Source organism: Pseudopodoces humilis, chromosome 25 (assembly GCF_049639895.1).
Source record: "Pseudopodoces humilis isolate 2021_Gansu_Grassland_sample_001 chromosome 25, ASM4963989v1, whole genome shotgun sequence".
Classification (NCBI taxonomy): Eukaryota; Metazoa; Chordata; class Aves; order Passeriformes; family Paridae; genus Pseudopodoces; species Pseudopodoces humilis.
In genome coordinates, this window is record NC_142224.1 from 1,662,231 (window position 1) to 1,682,587 (window position 20,357).

Below are 20,357 nucleotides of genomic sequence, written 5' to 3' on the forward strand. Positions count from 1 at the left end.
CTCCCAGCTCAGTGACATGGTACTTGAACCCTCCTTTCCATGAACACCTCCTGGCCTCTTTTGGTTTTGCTGGGAAGATCCCAATGAGGAAATAAGAAGATTAATAAGAAAAGTGAGCCTTGGTTGAGTCTGTCCTGTGCAGCTTGAAGCAGAACTTGGGTCAGTGACTGTGTCTTTAGGTGCTTCTGCAGAAGTACAGGTGGAAATCCAGCCTCACTTTCCCACTTGCAGAAGACAAAATACAGCTCAGCTCTTGGTTTGAGGGATTATTAACAGCTTGGATAGCTCTGAAATGAAACCAGTCATGGTGAAGCAGCTCCCACCAGCCCTGGGCACGGCTGCCAGGAACCCGTCCATCCTGGACACAGCACGATGGAGGTGCTGCAACCTTAACTACAGGGCTTTGGGTGGGTGTTCTGATTTTTCCTTTCCAAATTCAATCCCAGTAAAGAAACCAAACCAGTGTTCACAAAGCACTCCCTCCCCCCACCACGAGTCACAGTGCAAAGCTGCAGAAATGAAGCACAATTTACATTGATGGGCACCCCGAGGTGACATCTACAGCCCAGAGCAGCGTGTCCCTGGCCAGTCTGGGAAGGGAGGGAGCTGTGCCAGCCTGGCTGCAGCTGCTCCAAGCCCTGGGGCGCTCAGGGCTACTGGTGCAGCTTTGCCAGTCACAGGCTTTGGGGAGTGATGTCTGTGTGAGGAGGAAGCCCTGGAGATCTGCTTTGGTAGCAGCAGCTCCATGGGCTGCTCCAAGTGTTGGGATGGGTTTTTTTTGTGTTTCATAGAATCCCAGAACAGTTTGATATGGAAGAAACCTTAAAGCTCACCCAGTTCTAGCCCCTTCCACTATCCCAGGCTACTCCAATCCCTATCCAACTTGGACTCTTCCAGGGATACAGGGGCAGCCAGAGCTTCTCTGGGCACCCTGTGCCAGGGCCTCACCATCCTCACAGAGAAGAATTTATTCCCCATATCCCATTTAAACCTGCCCTCTGTGTGAAACCATTCTCCCTTGTCCTGTCCCTGTCTGCTTGTATAAGAAATCCCTCTCCCTCCTTTTTTTAAGCCCCCTTCAGGGGCTTATTGAAAGCCACAATGAGCTCTCCCCAAAGCCTTCTCTTCTATTGCATTATTTGTGGTTATATTTATTTTTTGCCTTTTTTTTTTAGGGTTGTGCATCCTCCCAGCTAGAGCTGCCTTATTCCAAAGTTCTCTACACACCATGGACTTCACATCCGTGGGCTTTGGCTGCCACGTACCCCAGAGCCACCACAGATCTCCCTCATCCTGTTTTGTTTGTCTCATCCTCATGGATTTTCCTTTTGCAGGACTTGCTGCAAGGCTTTCCCCTTTTCCAACAGAGATTGGCAGAGAAGTGGCTGGGATTTAATTCTGGCTGCTTCGTTTTCCCCAAACACTGAAATTTAACCATGGTTTTAAACAACCTTGCTTAAATCTCCCCTGTATTGTGGGTGTGTCAGATAAAGATGCTCTGTTTTCCAGAGAACCTGTAATATCCCTTTGGAATGTTGTGTGTTTGGAAGTGATGGTTTTGCAGGGCCTTTGGGCAGGGTTTGTATTTCTGACAGTGGTTTGATAAAGGGATTGATGCTGATTTATGGCTGGTGTGGGGATTGATACTCTGTGCACACTGATTGAGGTTGGTTCGTGTGGCTTGATACTTCCCAATGGGTTAATGGAGAAAATGGCCCAAGGTGCCCTTGTTTCCACACACACCAGAAGATGAGGACTCAGGGAAGCTGGTAACTGCCTGACACTTTACTTGGAGCCTGCTTCCCTTCATGCTTGCACCAATGCAGGGAAAAACCATCTCCAGTCACTATTCTTAACCTCCTGCAGTTTTGCCTGAAACTGGGGATTTTGGAGTGAAGATGAGGCCCCTTCCCACAAAAAGCTTTGTGGCTGTTTTTGCACCACAGAAAGCTCAGCACAGCCCCAAAGCAGCATCCCCTGTCGATGCCTGGGGCTGAGAGCGGCGCTTCAGCCCTCAGGCTTTTTTTCTGCCATCGGTGAGAAACTATTTATTGTAGCCTAAATATTTATTTTAGCTCCAGCAGTAACTGCAGGCCTGAGCCTGAGCTGGAGGGGCTTTCACCGGGTGCTGCATTTGGAGCCAGCTGCCTCCCAGCCCAGCACGGCACAGGTGGGTGCTGCCGTCCCGTGGTGTGGAAGAGAGGAGGGAAGGGAAATAAAGAGCAAAAGCCGGAGCGGTCACGGTGTCGCCGTCACGGTGATGGTGACATTAACTGGTGGCTCCTCGGTGGTGCCTGGTGCTGCCGAGAGCGGCTCTGCAAGGGGTGGGGGCCGAGTGCCGCAGGTGGGCAGAGGCTCAGCGGGGCAGGGGGCTCAGCCTCAGCTCGCCCCGGTACCTGCGGCCGTGCTGGGGACAGACGGGTCCCCCTCTGCTGCTGCTGCTGCTGCTTCGGCAGCTGCTGCCGTGCCCGGGGCAGACGAGTCTCCCTGTGCTGGCCTGGCTTCCTCATCCCCGCCTGCGGCTGCTTCAGCATCCTCCGCTGTGCCCACGGGCTCCTGGGCGCCGGGACCAGCCCTGGGGGGACACGCGGGGTCTGGCCGGTGCCCGGGCACGGGAGCAGTGGGGCACAGGGATTTGGGCACTGGGATTTGGGCACAGGGATTTGGGCACTGGGATTTGGGCACAGGGATTTGGGCACTCACGTGCGGAAGAGCAGGTCGTGCAGCCCTGGGGAGACAGAGGGCTGTGAGCTGTGGGTGCCGGGGGTCGTGGCCCCGATGAGCCCCCGCGGCCCCGGCACTCACGCGGGAGGCTCTCCCGGTGGCGGGCGATGCAGTGCACGGCCAGGAGCGATGCTGCGGTGGCCACCAGCATCCCTGCCACCGCCGCCCCCGTCACCGCCGGGTAGGCCTCGAAGGGAGGCTCGGCTGGAAGAGAGCAGAGGGAACATGGCAGGCAACAGGGACGGGCAGAGCCCAGCGAGGCCAGGGAAGGTGCGAGCCTGCGCCTGAAACCTACTGACGGCTGCTCACACTCGGCTCCTCAGCTCCAGCAGGATGGAAACGCTGCCCTTCTCCACTCAACCCTTGCTCTGCCCCCACGGAGCAGCAGCCCCTGCCCACTTCACCTGGCGTCTGCACCTCGGAGGGGTGCCCGGCCGTGCGGTGGTTGACGGCCAGGACGCGGAAAGCATAGAGCACCGCGGGGTCCAGCCCCCCCAGGCGCCGGTCCCGGGAGTGCGGCTCGATGTCTCCGGCGGCTGTTTCCCAGGGGCTGGGAGCCTCCCGGAGGGGCTTCTTGGTTCTGCGCCGCTGCACCACGAAGCCGGTGAGGTTGCCGGCGCCCTGCGTCCGCCACTCCAGCCGCACCTCGGTGCGCGCCCGCGTGTACCGCAGCTTACTGATGGTGACGTTGGGCGGGGCTGGGTACCCTGCGGCGAGATGGCAGGAGGGGCTAGATGCCCTCAGCCCACCCTTGATGCCCCCAACCCACCCTTGATGCCCCCAGCCCACCCTTGCCCGTCCCAGGACTCACGGTCCACGCGGAGGCGGACGGGGAGGCTGGCAGTGCCCACGGCATTGGTCGCGGTGCAGCGGTAGGTCCCGCTGTCCCCCGGCCACTCAGCATCCCGGACCGTGAGGTTGACCCACGTTTCTCCCTGCTCCAGCAGGTACTTGGCCAGCCCCGGCGTCACCTCCCGCTGCTTTGGGTCGTACCAAGCCACCGTGGCACCGAGCCCGGCACTGCTGCCACGCTGCCGGCAGGCGAGCCGTGCCTCGCCGCCCTCCAGCACCGCCACCTCGCTCACCGCCTCCAGCTCGGGCACCTCTGCTCGGCCAGAAGGGGGGACGGTGTCGCCAGGGCCGTGGCACCCCTCCGAGGCACGGTGGGCGCGCTGGGGCCGGCTCCAGCTTACCCAGCCTCAGGCGGCACTCGGCGGCGGCGGCCCGCAGCGGGTGTGCGGCCGAACAGACGAACTCCCGGCCCCCCAGGCTGCCGTCCGTGCTCAGCACCAGCACGGCGGTGGAGGCTGCGGGCTCGCCCAAGCTCCGGCCCGCACTGTCCCGCCAGCGCAGGGTGACGAGCGGCGTGCCCCCCTCCCAGCGGCACCGCAGCATCACGTACTCGTCACCCTTGGTGGCCGCCGCCGCGCAGGTGGGGCTGCCGGACGGGACCCCTGCGGGATGGAGCGGTGTCAGAGCGGGACAGTGCCACGCTGTGCCAAAGCACCCCCAAAAATGAGACGCACTCCCTCCCAGGGCGACGGGGGTTTGGCAATCCCGGCTGTGCCACAGCGTCCCCCCTTTTGGTGCTGAAGGTGCCAGGGAAGGCAGCAGCGCCCCGGAGTGCCCATCCCGTGGTTTGGCCACGGCACGGGGTCATTGCAGCTGTGCTGTGACACCGGGGGTCAGAAAGGGCTTGGGGGCACATGGGCCCGTTGTCACTCACACAGGGTGGTCCCACATGCAGCCCCCAGTGGCAGCGCGGGGTGGGAGGCCAGGCAGGAGAAGGAGCTGCCGTTCCTGGTGGCTGCCCCTGGCTGGATCCTGGTGGCCATGGAAAAACTGGTCCCCATCAACCCCTCTTCCTCCTCCTCCTCCTCCTCCTCCTGGGGGCCCAGCCAGCGTAGCCGGGCCAGGGGGAAGCCCCCCAGCCAGCGGCAGCGCAGGGCCACATCCCGCTGATCATCGGAGGCCAGGGCAGAGCAGCTGGGGCTCCCGGCTGGTGGAACTGCAGGAGACCATCGGCACTGGGGGAGAGCGCGGGTTCCCCCCCAGCCCCACCTCAAATTTCCCCTCCCACCCACATCCTCACCAGGGAGCCGCGCTGGTCCGTCTCACCCCGTGGGGACCTACGGCCCCCCCCGCGGGGTTACTTACAGTAGACGGTGAGGATGATGGTGGCCTGGGTGCGGGTCTGCAGGTGGCTGTTCTCGGCCAGGCAGGTGTATGTGCCCGCCTGGGCGCGGGCGATGGCAGTGATCACATAGGTCTGGCCGACGTGCACCTGGGAGCCGTTGTGCAGCCAGACGTAGCGGCTGGGGGGGTTGGAGGGGGCCAAGCAGCTCAGCACCACGTCCTCCCGCTCGCCCGCCGAGAAGCCCCCCTGTTCGGGGGAGAAGGGCTCCACACGGATGGCCGGCTCATCAGGGCCATCTGTGGGGACACAGGGCCCTTTAGACAGGGATGTCCCCACAGAGGGGACACAGCCCTCCCTGGGGCTTCCTCCCCCTGGTGGGAAGCAGGGCAGCAAAGCCCCCTTAGAAAGGGTCCCCATCATGGGGGCTGTGAGCACACCGTGATGCACAGGGGCCACAGATGCATCGTGGTGGCCATGGTGGCTAGAGAGGAACTCTACTGGTGGGTGTATGATGCCCATGAACACGTCAAAGCAACAGCAAGCCATACCATGGTGGCCATAGAGACATAGTGGTGGCCACGGAGGCATCATGGTGGCAGGATACAATCTGTCCATGGGTGTTCCACGGTAGCTATGGACGTACCATGGTGGCAGGGTGCTCAGTGGCCATGGACAAACCACGGAGCATTATGGTGGCCACAGACATGCTATGGATGTTTCCAGCCCTGAAGATGTCCCCCCAGCTGGTGGCTGAGGGCCCCCCTGAGGTGGGTGGCGCCCAGGGCACTCACAGACGATGTCCAGGTAGACGGGGTCGCTGGTGTGGTTGTTGACCTCGTTGTGCACGGTGCAGATGTACCAGCCCGTGTGGCTGCGGTTGGCAGGTGTCAGCTGCAGTTCTGCCCTGGAGCCCCCCAGCGCCGCAGGGGTCACTGAGGGACCCCCCCGGGGCTCCTGGTGCTGCCAGGAGAAGCTCAGCGGCTCCGTCCCCTCCCGCACAGTGCACGTCAGGGTCACCGCTGCCCCCTCCGCTGCCGCCGCCGCCGTGGGCCGCACGAAGGGCTTGGAGACAGGCACTGGGGGCACCGAGTGTGAGCGGCCCCCACAGACATCAGAGCACCCCGGGGCCCACCCATCTCCCAGACGATTGTTTGGCCAGTGAAGTGCCACAGCAGCCAGTGGGGTGGCTAGTGACGACACCTGCAGGCTAGTGAGGGGCAGCCTGGCTGTGGGCACGTAGGCGGGGTAGCTACTGGGACCAGTTTGGGGCGGTGGGATGCTTGGGTAGCCAGGGCAAGGAAATGAAGCTGGCTTAGTGGGCTGCTGTGTTGGCTAGTAGGGGGCTACACTAGCTGGAGGCAAGGGAGGTTTGCTGGCTGATGAGTGCTATGTTGGCTCGTGTTGAGCTACCCTGGCTGGTGGGTTGCTATATTGGCTAGTAGTGTGTTACGTTGGCTAGTAGGATGCTTTGCTGGCTAGTGGCAGACTATGTTGGCAAGTAGGGTACTCTGCTACCTAGGAGGGCCCCTTGTTGGTGAATGGGTACTACAGTTTCTAGCGAACCACCATGTTGGCCAGTGGGACTCTGCATTGGCTAGTGGGGCACTATGCTGGCTTGTGCTACTCTTTATTGACTTGGGGAGCCCTGTGTTGGCTAGGGGGGTGTTTTACTGCCCAGTGGATGGCTCTGTTGGCTACTGAGCAAGGGGTTGGGCTTGACCACCATCTAGGGGAGTGTGATGCTGGCTGCTGGTGGCCAGTGGGTCCCCTCAGGTTGGCCACAGCCCGGGACTTACCCAGGACACGCAGGAGGACGGCGGCATAGCCCACGCGGAGCCGGCCCCGCTCTGGGAAGAGCCCCTGGCAGAGGAAGCGGCCCTGGGCGGCCACCCGCAGCTCCCGCAGCTCCAGGGTCCCGTTGCGCAGCGTCACCCGGCCCAGCATCCCCGTGCCAGGGGCCACGGCCACCTCCCTGCCCGAGCCCACGGCCACGGCCTGCGGGAGCCCCTCTCCCTGCGGCGTGAAGCTCCAGAAGACCACGGCCGGCGGGGCTGCGGCCACCGGCCCACAGCTCATCTCCACCGCCCGGCCTCGCACGCCCGTCGCCCGCCATTCCTCGTAGGCCGCCTCGCCGGCCGCCAGCGGCTGCCCTGCCCCGGGGCAGCGCGGCCGTCAGGCCTCTGCTCGCCCCCCACCCGGGAAATGAGGGGCCAGGTCTGTGCTCACCCCCCGCCAGCGCCGGCAGCAGGCACAGGATCCACGGCCCCCTCCAAGGCAGCGGCGGTGCCCGACCACGCTCCATGGCGCCATGTCCAGCGCCGGCACGCCGAAGCAGGGCTGCGCTCTCCGGCACGACCTGCTCTCGGGTTACCCCTAGGTAATTAAGCCCAGCCCTGATTAACTGTTAATTATTTATCAACCTGCCAGCACAGGGAGAACCCGACGCCGCTGCCGCCTGGCCCCTGCAATCTCAGGGCTGAGGAGGGATTAGCTTGCTTTGCGAATGGCAGCATCCTTGCATTCCCCTCACGTGGGAATTTAATTCTTGAGTGTTCCCTCTTCCACATACAATTATTTTTTTGGCTAAAGGGGGGAAAATACACTGCCACTCCCCCATGATCAAAGCTGGGGGGTTTGGAGCTGGGGAAGCCAGGCAAGGATCAAGGTTTGATATTTCATCTCCCACTGTCTGCCACGCCCCAGACCATCAAACATTCATAGGGGCGGCTGTGCCGTAACGCAATGCCAGGGTAGGGGAGAACCAGGGGGGATTTGGGGGTGCACGTGGAGAGGGGGATCAGGGAACACTCAGCAAAGTCTGGAAAACAACCTGCCATCTCTCATCTCCCCCACTGATCCTTTAATAAGAATTCATTGTTTGTTACCAAAATTCCACTGTTAAAACCAGATGTGTACTCCCCACAATGAGATTTTGGGGCTTGAAATGCCCCAAAGGGTTAAAGCTGGTGGCAAGGAGCTGCAGAACCAGGGTGAGCCCCACTCCTGCTACCACCAGGTTTCTCTGCTTTCTCTGCCACGCACTTTTGGCTGTGCTCTCATCATGGTTTGGTCACTTTTTGTGCCCGTTCAGGTCAGGTTTGGATAGAAATCTGGATGAGGAGAGCAGGGTGCAGTAGCCAACCCAACAAATGACATCAATTGTCAACACTGACCTTATCAAACCCCTCCTGCAATGTTGATACATTTCAGAGAATTTTGGTAAAGAAGGAGCCAACCTGGTGTTCGCAAACAATTCCATTTATTAAAGATTAACAAAGGTACAAACACAGCCCAGTCCCTGGAATCCAACTTCTGTCCTCACACTGCCGGGACCCCCAACACTTGGATTTCATGTCCCTGGGGTCCAACCTCTCTCCCCAACCGATGGGACCCCAAACACTTGGATCTCAGATCCCCGGGGGTCCAACCTCTCTCCTGCACTGCCGGCACCCTGAACACTTGGGTTTTGCTCCGGGACCTGGGACAGCAGCAGTGGATTCCTGCTGCCATCTAGCGAGACAAGGTTGGCTCCAGCCTCTCCTCAGGCAACACAACAAAACTCAACAGCTTCAGGAGGATACAAGAGAACCAGGAAGTTTCCCCCTGTAACTTTTCCTCCTGTTTAGAACTAGAACTTGGGTTTGGGAGAACGAATCCTTGCTCCTCACTCAGCTGCAAGCCTCTCCAGCTCGTCCATGTCATATGGATCCAGCTGCTTGATCGTGGTCTCTGTAGGAAGGAAAGAGCAATTGTTGGGATGTGAGCGCAGAGCTGGTTCCCCTGAGCCGGTGTCCGCAGCACCCAAGTGCCCCACGCCAGCTGGGAAGCTCCTGGAGTGCTCACTGCAGCATCTCCCTCTGCAGGGAAATCAACTGGGAGGAAGTGCAGGGGGAACTGGGTCAGCAGGGCAAGCAGCTGGGAGAAGGCAGGAGAGGAACTGGATCAGGGCAGCAGCCAAGGCACAGCAGGAAGCGCAAGCAGCGGCCCCACGGCAGCAGCACGCAGAGCTCAGCCTCCGATGTACCCCCACTCCCTGGTCCCACCTCCACGGCCACGCAGGACAGGGAAGGTTTGTACCCACATGCCAGTTGTTCCAGCTGCTCATTGCTGCTTCCAGCTGCTCACTGCTTCTACTCCACGGCAACGATCTTTGCCAGAATGTGTGGCTCATGTCTGCCTGGTGTCTGCCTCAGGCTCACTCCAGGTTCCAAGGACAGGTGGACATTTAAAGGAACCAAGAGGGCTGAGTGGCTCTGAGGCTGGAGATGAGAAAGGGACACCATTTTCTGCCCATCAGAAGGTTTCCTCTAAAAATCACAGGGAAATCAGGCACTGGGATTCAAAAGTCATCAGTGCAGTCCTGGCATTTGGCAAATCCCATGAAAATCCTCTTGATGTTAACAAGTGACAATCAATTTCCACTCAGGAAATATTTCCACAGCTGCCATCTCCTCTCCCACAGCCAGGGCTGAGCTGAGCTGGGGCACCAGGTCCCTTGGGACAAGACCTTGCAAGGAAAGGCAGAAAAAATGCCTGAAGGATGGAAAAAAAAAGGTGCTGAGGCATCCTGGGTACTGGTAACGTCCCTTGCAAGTTGCAAACAACCTCCAGGGCTGCTTCTTGGGAAATTTGCCTGCTGGGGAGAAAAAATCACCCTAAAAGCTGCATCTCCCAGTGAGATGAGCCCTGGGGAGAGGAGCAGCCCAACAAGGACAATTTGCAAAGAGGAAATGAGCTGGAGGGGATCACAGTCCCAACCTCGCCTGCCAGAGCGGTGGATTGTGTGGATACTCACGGAAATACTCCTCTATCCTGTGCACGAGCTCCACGCTGTCTCTCTCCACCACGCTGAAGGCAATGCCGCGGTGCCCGAAGCGTCCTGCCCTCCCAATGCGGTGCAGGTACGTCTCAAAATCCGGCTCGTTGCGCTCATCCGTGGGGAGGCCAAAGTTCACCACGGTGGTGACCTGCTGCACATCAATGCCTGGAAGAGAGGGAAAGGATCCTCTTGGGATGCCTTTTCCCACAGGACCAGCTGTCCAAGCCCACGTGGAAGAACAGCAGGCCTGGTGCATTTTGGGCTGTCAGAGGGGCGCTGGATACCTCTGGCACAGACGTTGGTGGCGATGAGGACTTTCTCCTTGCCGTCACGGAAGCGCTGGATGACGCTGGCCCGCTGCACCACCGTCAGCTCTGCTGTCAGGATGGCCACTTGGTGCCCGTCCTGGCTCATCTTCCCCGCCAGCCAGACTGCCAGCCTCCGGGTCTGCACACACAGGGAGAGCCTGAGGCCAACAGTTCCCCCTCCAGAGTCCCCTGCTCCTTTTGAGGGAGCTCAAGGCTGTTTTCAACACTCCCCTGTGCTCCTTTGTTTTGGGGCTCCTGGAAGGAGCCCACTTTGCCCACAGTGTAAAATGACCCATTCCTGCTATTTCCAATGGGAGAGGGACAGTGCAGGGCTCTCCCAGGCAGGGCTCTTACCTGGCAGAAGATCATGACCTGACCGATGGTGAAGCTGCCATAGAGGTTGCAGAGGGCCTTGTACTGCTCATCTGAGTTCTGGCACACCATGAAGTACTGCCTGATGTTGCTCAGGGTGAGCTCCTCCTCACGCAGCTTGATCACGATGGGGTTGGGGATGATCCGCTCCGCAAAGGCCCGCACGGGTTCCTTGTAAGTGGCTGAGAACAGCAACACTTGGCAGTTCTTGGGAAGAGCCCTGGGGCAGGGAATAAGCTCTGTCAGCCCTGGAGAGCAGCTGCTGCCCAGGAGAAGGACAGAAACCCTCATTTAAACTGATTTTGTGTTGCCTTCAGTGGAAAGGGAAGCTAAGAGGGCTGGTAAGATGGAGAGGAAAAGGGTTTCTCACTGAAAGAGGCTTCACACTGAAAGAAAACAGGTTTGGATATTAGGAGGAAGTTCTTCCCTGTGAGGATGGTGAGGCCCTGGCAAAGGTTGCCCAGAGCAGCTGTGGCTGCCCCATCCCTGTAAGGGTTCAAGACCATGCTGGAAGGAGCTCTGAGCAACCTGGTCTAATGGAAGGTGTCCCTGCCTATGGGAAAGGGTGGGAACAAGATGGGCTTTATGGTCCCTTCCAAGTGAGGCCATTTTATGATTCTGTGAGTCAGTCCGAGGCCTGTAACAGCTCAAAGGAAAGGTGAACGAGGTGAAGTGTCCTCCTGTGTGTCCAGTGCACGCAGTTTTACACAAAGACAGACCTGTGGACAAGCCTCTTTGGCACCATGGGGACACTCTCACAGTGCTTTGGTGACAGATTCCTTTAAAGCTAAAGAAAAGAAGGGAAAGCAGGGAATCAGGACACCAGCCCTCAGCAATCCTCACCTGTGGATGCGGATGCTCTGACAGGAGAGGCCCTGCGTGTCGATCATGATGTCGGCCTCGTCCAGCACGAACAAGGAGATCTTTGTCAGGTCCAGGAGGTGTTGTTTGAAGCACCAGTCCAGTGTGGTGCCTGGGGTTCCGATGATTATTTGCTCCTCCAGCATTGTGCCCTTCAGAACTGCAAGGGGGCAAAAGGCATTTGGCTGCCTCCAGGCACAGAGCTCTCTGGGGCTGTGTGTTTTCCCCTGGCTTGCTCAGACTCTGGCTGCTCAGTGATGCCTTCAAGGCGTCATCATGACACTTCCCTACAGCCTTGGGGCGTGGGAACCACCCCCACAGGGGAAAAGGCAGTCTGCAAGCAGCCAGTGACGGTGGAAAAGCCTCCTCAGTAGGAGAGGCAGACTGACACTACTTTATTGCCCTTCATGGATATCTGGGCAGTCCCTGGTAGCTCCAGGCTCTAAGAGGGGATCCCTGTGCTCCTTTCCCATTTCTGAGCAGTGCTGGTGGCTGTGCCGGGCTGGACTCACCTCGGTTTCCCCGGACAGCGTAGTTCACCTTGATGTCAGTGCAGAATTTCCCAATGGTCCGCACCACCTGCCCGATCTGCAGAGCCAGCTCGTAGGTGGGAGCCAGGCAGAGGCACTGGCAGGAGAGCAGAGGAAGGAGCTGTCAGGCCTGGGATGGGGCACACCAGGCAGGGACAGCAAGAGGAGCTCAGGAGCATCCCACAGCACTGAGGCACAGGGGATGGGGCAGCACAGCAGAGCTGCAGGTTCAGGAGCTGGGCTGTGTTCCCAGCCCCAGCCAAGGAGGCAGAAGGAAGCTGCTGCTGCTATTTTTGAGGAGGAAATTCCTCTCTCAGAAGCGTGGTGCAGCTTGTTCCTGTGCCCTAGCTCGGTCACACTGTCCATACACACAAGAGGGGATCTTACATGGCTGGAAACAGCTGGCAAAGCTGATTCTGCAGCCAGAGAGGGGACTGGGAGTATCTGATCACCAGAAACCAGCAGTGTCTGCAGTTGCTCCTCAAAACCTAAATTCCAGGATAACTGAAGTCTGGACTGATCCACTCTGGCAGGTCAAAGCACGTCCCTGAGGTGGGCACCATGCTTTTGGTCCTACCTGGCACTGTGACGGGCCCTGGTGGCTTATCGTCCCACTCCAGTGGGCAAAGTCACACAGGAACTGGGACAAAGCCCAGAGCTCTGCCCCTGGCCGTGTCCTGGGCACTTGGGCCAACCCCTCCTGCATCAGCTTTCCCTGTCCTGCGTTACCTGCGGGTATTTCTCGCTGGCACTGGCTCTGCTCAACATGGCCAAGACAAAAGCTGCTGTTTTCCCTGTCCCTGACTGGCTCTGGGCAATCAGATTTTGGGGCCTGCAAAGCAAAAGCAGCTTAGTGGAATTCAGGGGTGAGGGCATTCCTGCTTGGCACCACAGTGATGCCGCGAGGAGCCGTGTTCTACTCACGGGTGCGCCAGCATGAGCGGCAGAGCCTGCTCCTGGATTTTGGATGGTCTGTTGAAGCCCATCATATAAACCCCCTTCAAGAGCTCCTTCTTCCTGTGGAAACAAAGCATCCCAAGCGCCCATGTGAAGGAGGCTGGTGTGCTGGAGCATGGTGGGGCCAGGGGCTGTGGCAACTCACAGGGGCAGCTCCTCAAAGGTCTTGATGGAAAAGAGTGGGGAGCTGGGGTCCCGCTGCAGGATCTCCACGTGCTGCTGGGACTCCACCAGGGATGTGTGGATCAACTTGTTCATCAGTGAGATCTCTGCCAGCGGCACTGGGAAAGGCAGCAACTCCGTAAATAAAACAAATGGAATCACAGAATCGTTAGGGCTGGAAGGGATCTCTGGAAATCATCCAGTCCAAACCCTCTGCCAAGGCAGGGTCAGCTGGAGCAGGTGACACAGGAATGTGTTCCTGTAGGTCTGGAATGTCTCTTAAGAGGGAGAATCCAGGACCTCCCTGGGCAGCCTGTCCCAGCGCTCTGCCACTCTCCATGTCAAGAAGTTCTTCCTCATGCTGAGGTGGAACTTCTTGTGTTTTAGTTTACAACAAAAGGCTCGTAATGAGAATAATCTTCTGTCTCCAGAGGATTTCTGATTATTCTGTGGGTTCATTAGAAACACTGCAGACAACATCCATTATTCCAGCCTATCACCGTACTCACAAATGAGCGTCTAAACACAATGCACCGAGCCTTTCCCTCCTCTGAGGTAAAACACCCTCTTGATTAAATCCTGACTAAATATTGTGGGGCGCCCCTTCCTCGGGACCCCGCGGGGGTCTCTCCGAGCTCCCCTCCGGGACCCACCTTTCTCCTCGTCCTCCGCCTCGGCCGGTGCGGGGAGCAGGCCGAGCCCGCGGGCCATGGCCCGGCCGTGCCGCTCGGGGCAGCGCAGCCCGGCACAGCGAGAGGCCGAGCGGCGCAGCCCATGCCAGGGACAGCCCGGGCCGGGGCCGCTGGCGGGGCCCCCCGGCCGAGGCCGCCGAGCCCGCGCTCCGACTCCTCCATGGAGCCGGCGCACAGAGCCGGGAGCGCCGGATGGGGCGGGAACATCCGGCACCGGCACCGGCACCGGCACCGGCAGCGGCGGGGGCGGGAGCGGAGAGCCCGCGGTAGGGTGCGCGTCCTTGCGGTGCTGGGCACCGGCTCCTCACAGGGCGGGGAGGGTCCCCCGCTGCACACGGGGACTCCGGAGGGCGCCGACACGTGTCCCTCTAAGGTGTAGGGGGTTCTGGGGCACAGAGGCCCAGCGTAGCGTGCTGGGAGGCACTGGGGAGTCGGGGACAGTGGAGAAGGGAGAATCCCCTGCTGTAGACAGGGACCCCGCAGGGTTTGGGGGCTGTGTCCCCCTCTCCGTAAGGTGCTGAGTCCTGGGACACCAAGAAGGAAGGAGGTGTCCCCAGGGTGATGGAGATGCAGGGATCCTGTGGGGTTTTGGGGGGTTCCCTGGGATTGCCCCATAGGACAGTGAGGGGCCCCAGTTACACAGAGGGATGCTATATGGTGCCAGCACTGGTCCCCATAAGGTTTTGGGGGTCTCTGGGGAATAAGAGACTGCCCTATAGGATTGTGGGGTGCCTGGGGAGTTGGATGACATGGACCCTGTAGAGCAGGAAGGGTCCCCTGCTGCAGACAGGACCTCACAGGGTTTGAGAGGGGAGGGAAGGGGCCCTTGGGTGCTGAACAAGGAGAAAAACTGGAGGGTTGGGGTGCTGTCCTCTGTAGGGTTTGGGGAGGGTTTTCAAGGGTTCTGGGGGGCAAAGACTCCTTCACAGATGGATAGGGATCCACAGGGTGCTGGAGAACCAGGGTACACCAACCTGAAAGTTCCCCTGAGATGCCAGAACCCCTGCACTGTGGGGTGACAGCCGGGTCCCCAGGCTTGTGTGTCCCCCATTTGGGATCAGCTCCAAGAGAGGTTCAGGGGAAGTTGGACACAGGACTCCAGGCTGCAGCTTTCACATACTTCCCATCATGCCACTCCCTTTTCCAGCCATCCCACTGAGCTTTTGGGGACCCTTTCCTGCACCAGAACTGTCGCCTTTTCTGTCCATTCCCATATCTGGGAAAAAATTAATGCTAGTAATAGTAATAACACTACTAGTAGTGCTAATAATACCTTGCTTCCATCCTAAAGCTCCTTTATTTTAAAGATGAGGTAAAATAAGGCAAAGGCAGCAGAGTTAGATGATGCAGAGGTAAGTCTGGAATAATGGATGTTGCCTGAAGTGTTTCTAATGAACCCACAGAACAATAAGGAATCTTTGCAGATGCTTTATTGAGGAAAAAAGATATTGCCAAGACATTGCAAAGAAAACCTCCTCCACACCAAAGCTTAACCTGCTTGAAGCGCACCAGCGGGATTTTCCAGACTATGGGAGGATGTTGGGAAGGAGAAAGCAGCGGGGCTGGGGCTCTAGGAGGAGGTGCTCTGCTGGGGCACGCGGTGGTTGGCCAGGTCCCAGCGCACAGCAAAGCGCAGGGCGTCACGCTTCTTCATCGTGGGCACCTCGTAGTTATTGGGGACGAGGCGCCTCTGCGCCCGCGGCGGCAGCCCCAGCTGGAGCATCTGCTTCCGCACGGCCCAGCGCAAGCTCTGACGTGCATCCTCCCCAGGAAAGCGGAATTTTTGCCAGGCTTGTCTATATTTGTTCAATACAGTCACTGGGTCAGTTCTCCTCACTCGTTCAGCCTGTGGAGCAATGTAGGACATGGACGGTCGCTCTGGAATGGAGTACACGGATATAGTGTCGCTCCCAAAATCCCCAAGGAGAGAGCGGGGGCTGTCCTCAACGAACCAGTCATCATCATCATCATCATCATCAAAGTGCAGGTAGTCCTCCATGGTACCACGCCTGGTCTCTAATTTCTCTCTGGAGTGGATGTCACCCAGATTAGTCCTGGAATGCCCCAGGAATGGTGGCTTGGCGTTCGGTGACTCATCGGAGACCTCCACCCTTCCATCGGGTCTGTGCCTCAGCACCTTCCTCTTCATCTTCATCACCTTGGTTTCCCTGTGACCCGTGGGAAGGGTCGACTGTGCGTCAGCAACGATGGATGAGTCGGCATAGGGATCGTGGGAACGTGACAGCCCCTCGCTGCCTCCCTCCCAGGAGCTCAGCTGGCTCAGATCAGCTGCCAGCTGCTCCTCACTCTCTGCTCCTAGCACCTTCTCCATGGTTCCCACCAAACTGGGTGGATTCTGCAGAAAAAGAAACCAGGGTTAATTTATTGCAGTACATTCAGGCTGACTAAAGATGTCAGAGGGGCTCTGACACTCAAGTTTTTGGGTTCAGTGGTGCTGATTTATGTTGGGGGTGTCCTCAGTGCGCTGCTTAACCTCCTGCTGCCAGCAGAAGGCTCTTCCCTACAGTAACACAAATACAACCCCTAAATTCCTGCTAGAAAACTACACTAGAATTAATTATGTGATAAATGAAGTCCTTATGGAAAAACAGGACAGGTTCCGTGCACTGGGTGAGAGATTAATGGTCTTTCCTTATATCTCTGCTTCTAAACCCGAAATATTTAGTCCTAATTTAATCAAGAGATCCAAGAGGGTGTTTTATTTCCAGAGGATGGAAGGGCTCAGTGCAGTGTTCAGATGCTCATTTATGAATCTGGTGATAGTAAACCTCCAGTCCTGTGGCAAAAAGGGACCCAGACATGGATTCCACCCTCAGCATGGGTTTAGGATCTTTTTCAGGCGATTTGAAAAGCCACAAGTGTTGCCGGTGCCGCTGGGAACAGTGGGAGCAGATGGTGGGGCGGGATGAGTGGCAGCCATCAGCACGCTGTCTGCAGCGGGGATGCAGGTGTGAATGTGACAAGGGCTCCGTGACGGCTCGTCGGGAACGTGCTGCTGCTGACGGAGCAGATCCCATCAGCTGGGGGAAGAGGAGTGATTGAAGAGTCCAAAAAAAGAGATTTGAGTGAAATGAAGCTGCCCAAGCTAAGCACCAGTGGCTCTGCCCTGCCTGTGCTCCCCTGGGAACACCAAGGGGCTCAGACAATAAAGACTGACTCTGTTGGTAACAGTTATTTTGCAGAACAAGCCTAGAAATCTAATAAAAAACACATAAAAAGGCAAATCCACCATTTTTTTCTTTTCCTGCAGATCACAAGGATCCACCAGCAACAAACACTCCAAGGTGGTGGCTATGGCTGAGGAGAGCACGGCTACTGACCATGAGCAGCTCCTGAGGAGGGTGCAGGAACTGGAAGTGGAGGTGAAGCGGCTGCAGGAGAAGCTCCAGGAGGACAAGGAGGGTGCTGGAAGGAGAGAGGCTCCCCCAGCCCCTGGGAAAGCCAGGAAACGCCAACAACGGCCCTTTGATTTCGGTGCCCACAGCCGCAGACACGTGGCACTGCGCATCGCCTACCTGGGCTGGGGCTACCAGGGCTTCGCCAGCCAGGAGAACACCCCCAACACCATCGAGGAGAAGCTCTTTGAAGCCCTGAAGAAGACACGGCTGGTGGACGACAGACAGACATCCAACTACCACCGCTGCGGGCGCACGGACAAGGGTGTCAGTGCCTTCGGGCAGGTCAGCATCTCCATGGAGGTTCCTGTGGGTTTTCCTGGCTGGGATGGAGTTCTGATGGGATTATTGTCCCGCAGTACAGCTTGGATTTGTTCTTTAGAAGCCATCAGCTCTTAACCCTGGAAGTGAACCTGGCAGTGGCTTCCTGCATGTGCAATGATGATTTCAGACCTTGGAAGCCTTTTCAGTGCCATTTCCCTGCTATGTTAGTTGTTTTCCAGGGCCCTGTTTTAGGAGGATAGAATGTGTTTTAGGCTGCAGATTTCCCAATAGATCAGTGATACCCTGCCCTTGGCAGGGCCCTCTCACTGACTTAACTTGCCAATCCTACAAAAACCCAAAATCTCCAGGAACTGGCTCACTTCCTGCAGCATCAGGCAGCTGAATTCTTGCACAGAAGGGTCTGAGTGGAGCTGCAGCCAGCGGAAGGGAGCGTGGGAGTGGGAGCTGGAGGGAGGGAAGCAAGCTGGCCTGCTCTTTGGGCATGGAGCCATCAGGCTGGCTGAGACACTGGGAGAACACAACCTTGGTGGCTTCACCATAGGGCTGGGTCTCCTTTCTTCCCTCCCAGCGCAGAAAGCAGAGCTGGCATAGGTTTAACTTCAAAGGGCTGCTCTACTCTCCTTCATGAGATAAGCCACATGAAATCAGGGCATTTGGTGCCTTCCCTTGCACCACTCCAGCACACAGCACCCAGGGTGGGAATGAACCTGTTCCCACACCAGGCTTCCTGGCCAGCAGGCTGTTATTGCCTTCAAGTCATCACCTCCAGCTTGGAAAAGTACATTATAACCCAGTGACTAAAGATGAAGCCATTCTGATACCGTGATACGTAGGCAGCCTGCAACTTTCCCTGTTTTATTAATGGAATCCATGGCATCTGCTTGGGTCCACAGAGGCACTCACAGCTCTGCCATGGCAGGATTGCCTGACTGAAGCCACCTTCATATGTAGGAGATCCTGGATTTATTTCCCAGAGGTGTGGGAAGACTTGGCTCCACATGCTGCTGCGCCTATCCATCCACGCTCTAATCCTGCCTTTCGTCATTTCTGCAGGTGATCTCCCTGGATCTCCGCTCCAGCCTGCCAGAGGGGCAGCAGCTCAATGGCCACGAGGGTGAGGGGCAGCAGGAGGAGCTCCGCTACACCCACATCCTGAACAGGGTGCTGCCAGCTGACATCCGAGTGCTGGCCTGGGCCCCCGTGGAGCCAGAGTTCAGCGCCCGCTTCAGCTGCCTGAGCCGGACCTACCGGTACTTCTTCCCCTGCGCCCAGCTGGACGTGGCCCTCATGGACACTGCGGCCCAGCGCTACGTGGGCACCCACGACTTCCGCAACCTCTGCAAGATGGACGTGGCCAATGGGGTGCTCAACTTCCAGAGGACGATCCTGAGTGCCAGAGTGACGTGGGTGGACAGGGGAGGAGAAGCTGGGCCACGGGATCCCTTCCAGCTGTGCCAGTTTGAGGTGACAGGACAGGCGTTCCTGTACCACCAAGTCCGCTGCATGATGGCCGTGCTCTTCCTCATTGGCCAGGGCATGGAGAGCCCAGATGTCATTGACGAGCTGCTGAACGTGGAGAAGAACCCCCGGAAACCACAGTACAGGTAGGGATTGGTCTGGAAAACCAATGGGTTGCTCTTCAGAGAGCAACCTGGAGAGCTGTTGGCAAGCCATGCCAGCACATGAAGCAGTCTCATGCATGGAAACAGGCTGCCAGCGGCCTCACTGGAATGTATCTACAAGGATATCTCTTCTTTTGCTCTTGAGCAAAGTTTTGATAGCTGTAGTCCTTGGAAGTTAGTAAAAACTAAGTTGCTTTTTACTTAGAAAGGAAGTTCTGTGAAGGTTAGGGCTGGCTTTGGCAGATCATTGTTCTTGAGCCTTTTTGTGCTCCTACCTCCTGTCCTTGTCCCCAGCATGGCAGTGGAGTTTCCCCTGGTCCTGTACAACTGCGAGTTCCCAGACCTGCAGTGGCTCTACGACCCAGAGGTGCAGGGCTTCAATGTGACACACTTGCAGCAGCTCTGGGCCAGCCACGCCGTCAAAACCCACGTGCTCCGGGACATGTTGGCAGGGCTGGATGCTGCTCCCATTGTCACCAGAAAAGGTAGAGTGAGTTTGTGGGGAATAACTTGGGAGTACACACTGACAGACAGCGGGGTTGGATGAGATATTGGAAGAAATTCTTCCTTGGGAGGATGGGCAGACCCTGGCACAGGGTGCCCAGAGCAGCTGTGGCTGCCCCTGGATCTCTGGCAGTGCCCAAGGCCAGGCTGGACAGGGCTTGGAGCATCCTGGGACAGTGGAAGTTGTCCCTACCTATGGCAGGGGGTGGAACAAGATAAGCTTTAAGACCCATTCCAACAAAACCTTTAGGGGATTCTGTGAACTACAGAGGATTAACTGGTTTAAAAAAAAAAAAAAAAAAAGAAAAAAAAAATTGGGCAATTAAATGTTGTTCTTCCATGATGTCACAGGTCCAGGGAGCAGCCTGGTGCCCTGGGGTGAGCTGCAGCCCCTACTCCACAGCCAGATCAGCGGCTTCGTGGAAGGGGTCCAAGCCCGCAGCTACAAGCCCCTGCTGGCCCGGCCCAGGTGCGAGGGGCTGGAGGCCCGGATCGAGCACTTCGTGCGGAGGGGCCGCATCGAGCCGCCCCAGGGGCCGGGGCTGCCGGGGGACTGGGCCGGGGAGCCCCCCGAGGGCAAGCGGGGCAGCACCGGAGCCCCCGAGCAGCTGCCCAAGAGGATCTGCATGGACACCGAGTGACGGGGCATCACGGCATAGGGGCAGCTGAGGTTTCACCCTTTTTTAAATTACTGTTATTGGAAAAAAAATATGCGCTTTTTTAATGCTATTTTTTATAAATCTCAAGAAAACCGGAGTAACGGTGTTGTGTTCTGGCTGGGGGCGATGGGAGGGGGCTCAGCGCCCCCACCGCGCAGTGAGGGGGGCGGCAGAGGCTGTTCCGGGCTCGGACCCCCCCACCCCGCTCTCTCCCCGGTACCTCCGGCCCGGCCGCGCCGCTCCCGCTGCTCCGTTGTGATCCGCAACTGCCGCCGTGGTTTAAACACCCCCGCGCGCCGCCATTGGTCA

The 20,357-nt window shown here is 58.0% G+C and overlaps 4 protein-coding genes across 8 annotated transcripts; 1 reads left to right on the forward strand and 3 right to left on the reverse strand.

The window, feature by feature from the left end:
• Positions 1–2,238: 2,238 nt before the first annotated feature.
• VSIG10L2 (V-set and immunoglobulin domain containing 10 like 2) lies at positions 2,239–7,163 on the reverse strand. Its single transcript, XM_088066865.1, has 12 exons — positions 7,088–7,163; positions 6,658–7,011; positions 5,653–5,937; positions 4,882–5,157; positions 4,451–4,732; positions 3,918–4,178; positions 3,536–3,829; positions 3,129–3,431; positions 2,806–2,928; positions 2,704–2,728; positions 2,397–2,575; positions 2,239–2,300 (listed from the first exon to the last, which is right to left on the reverse strand). Exons 1-12 carry the CDS (start codon positions 7,161–7,163, stop codon positions 2,239–2,241), a joined length of 2,520 nt encoding a protein of 839 aa, XP_087922991.1.
• Positions 7,164–8,157: 994 nt separating this feature from the next.
• DDX25 (DEAD-box helicase 25) lies at positions 8,158–13,625 on the reverse strand. Of its 4 annotated transcripts, XR_015774530.1 has the most exons (11): positions 13,524–13,625; positions 12,854–12,989; positions 12,676–12,768; positions 12,481–12,583; positions 11,734–11,848; positions 11,204–11,381; positions 10,343–10,580; positions 9,965–10,127; positions 9,657–9,845; positions 8,943–9,120; positions 8,158–8,590 (listed from the first exon to the last, which is right to left on the reverse strand). XR_015774530.1 is itself a non-coding variant. In XM_088066908.1 (10 exons), the coding sequence occupies exons 1-10, from the start codon at positions 13,579–13,581 to the stop codon at positions 9,259–9,261; spliced, it is 1,383 nt and encodes a 460-aa protein (XP_087923034.1). In that variant the 5' UTR covers positions 13,582–13,625; the 3' UTR covers positions 9,006–9,258. The 4 variants fall into 4 exon arrangements, 3 of the variants coding, with proteins under 3 accessions (XP_087923034.1, XP_014112786.2, XP_087923033.1); XM_088066908.1 differs by lacking the exon at positions 8,158–8,590 and having other exon boundaries at positions 9,006–9,368; XM_014257311.2 differs by lacking the exon at positions 8,158–8,590 and having other exon boundaries at positions 9,006–9,394.
• A 140-nt stretch (positions 13,626–13,765) lies between these two features.
• Positions 13,766–20,145, forward strand: PUS3 (pseudouridine synthase 3). Of its 2 annotated transcripts, none has more exons than XM_005528494.3 (5): positions 13,766–13,828; positions 16,834–17,263; positions 18,317–18,867; positions 19,180–19,370; positions 19,741–20,145. In XM_005528494.3, exons 2-5 carry the CDS (start codon positions 16,877–16,879, stop codon positions 20,028–20,030), a joined length of 1,419 nt encoding a protein of 472 aa, XP_005528551.1. In that variant the 5' UTR covers positions 13,766–13,828; positions 16,834–16,876; the 3' UTR covers positions 20,031–20,145. The 2 variants fall into 2 exon arrangements, with proteins under 2 accessions (XP_005528551.1, XP_014112801.1); XM_014257326.2 differs by having other exon boundaries at positions 13,794–13,833.
• On the reverse strand, positions 14,841–20,338 carry HYLS1 (HYLS1 centriolar and ciliogenesis associated). The gene is made up of 2 exons (XM_005528493.3): positions 20,269–20,338; positions 14,841–15,918 (listed from the first exon to the last, which is right to left on the reverse strand). Exon 2 carries the CDS (start codon positions 15,892–15,894, stop codon positions 15,133–15,135), a length of 762 nt encoding a protein of 253 aa, XP_005528550.2. The 5' UTR covers positions 15,895–15,918; positions 20,269–20,338; the 3' UTR covers positions 14,841–15,132.
• Between the last annotated feature and the right edge of the window lie 19 nt (positions 20,339–20,357).

Coding starts and splice junctions, on each gene's coding strand:
- VSIG10L2 (XM_088066865.1), bottom strand. CDS start 7,163: ATGGAGCGTGGTCGGGCACCGCCGCTGCCTTGGAGGGGGCCGTGGATC. Junction 5,158..5,652: donor CGTCTACCTGGACATCGTCT/GTGAGTGCCCTG, acceptor GTGTCCCCACAG/ATGGCCCTGATGAGCCGGCC. Junction 2,929..3,128: donor CTCCGAGGTGCAGACGCCAG/GTGAAGTGGGCA, acceptor GCTCTCTTCCAG/CCGAGCCTCCCTTCGAGGCC.
- DDX25 (XM_088066907.1), bottom strand. CDS start 13,581: ATGGCCCGCGGGCTCGGCCTGCTCCCCGCACCGGCCGAGGCGGAGGAC. Junction 11,382..11,733: donor CGCTGTCCGGGGAAACCGAG/GTGAGTCCAGCC, acceptor GCCCCCTTGCAG/TTCTGAAGGGCACAATGCTG. Junction 10,128..10,342: donor AGGTCATGATCTTCTGCCAG/GTAAGAGCCCTG, acceptor CTGTGTGTGCAG/ACCCGGAGGCTGGCAGTCTG.
- HYLS1 (XM_005528493.3), bottom strand. CDS start 15,894: ATGGAGAAGGTGCTAGGAGCAGAGAGTGAGGAGCAGCTGGCAGCTGAT.
- PUS3 (XM_005528494.3), top strand. CDS start 16,877: ATGGCTGAGGAGAGCACGGCTACTGACCATGAGCAGCTCCTGAGGAGG. Junction 17,264..18,316: donor GTGTCAGTGCCTTCGGGCAG/GTCAGCATCTCC, acceptor TCATTTCTGCAG/GTGATCTCCCTGGATCTCCG. Junction 19,371..19,740: donor TCCCATTGTCACCAGAAAAG/GTAGAGTGAGTT, acceptor ATGATGTCACAG/GTCCAGGGAGCAGCCTGGTG.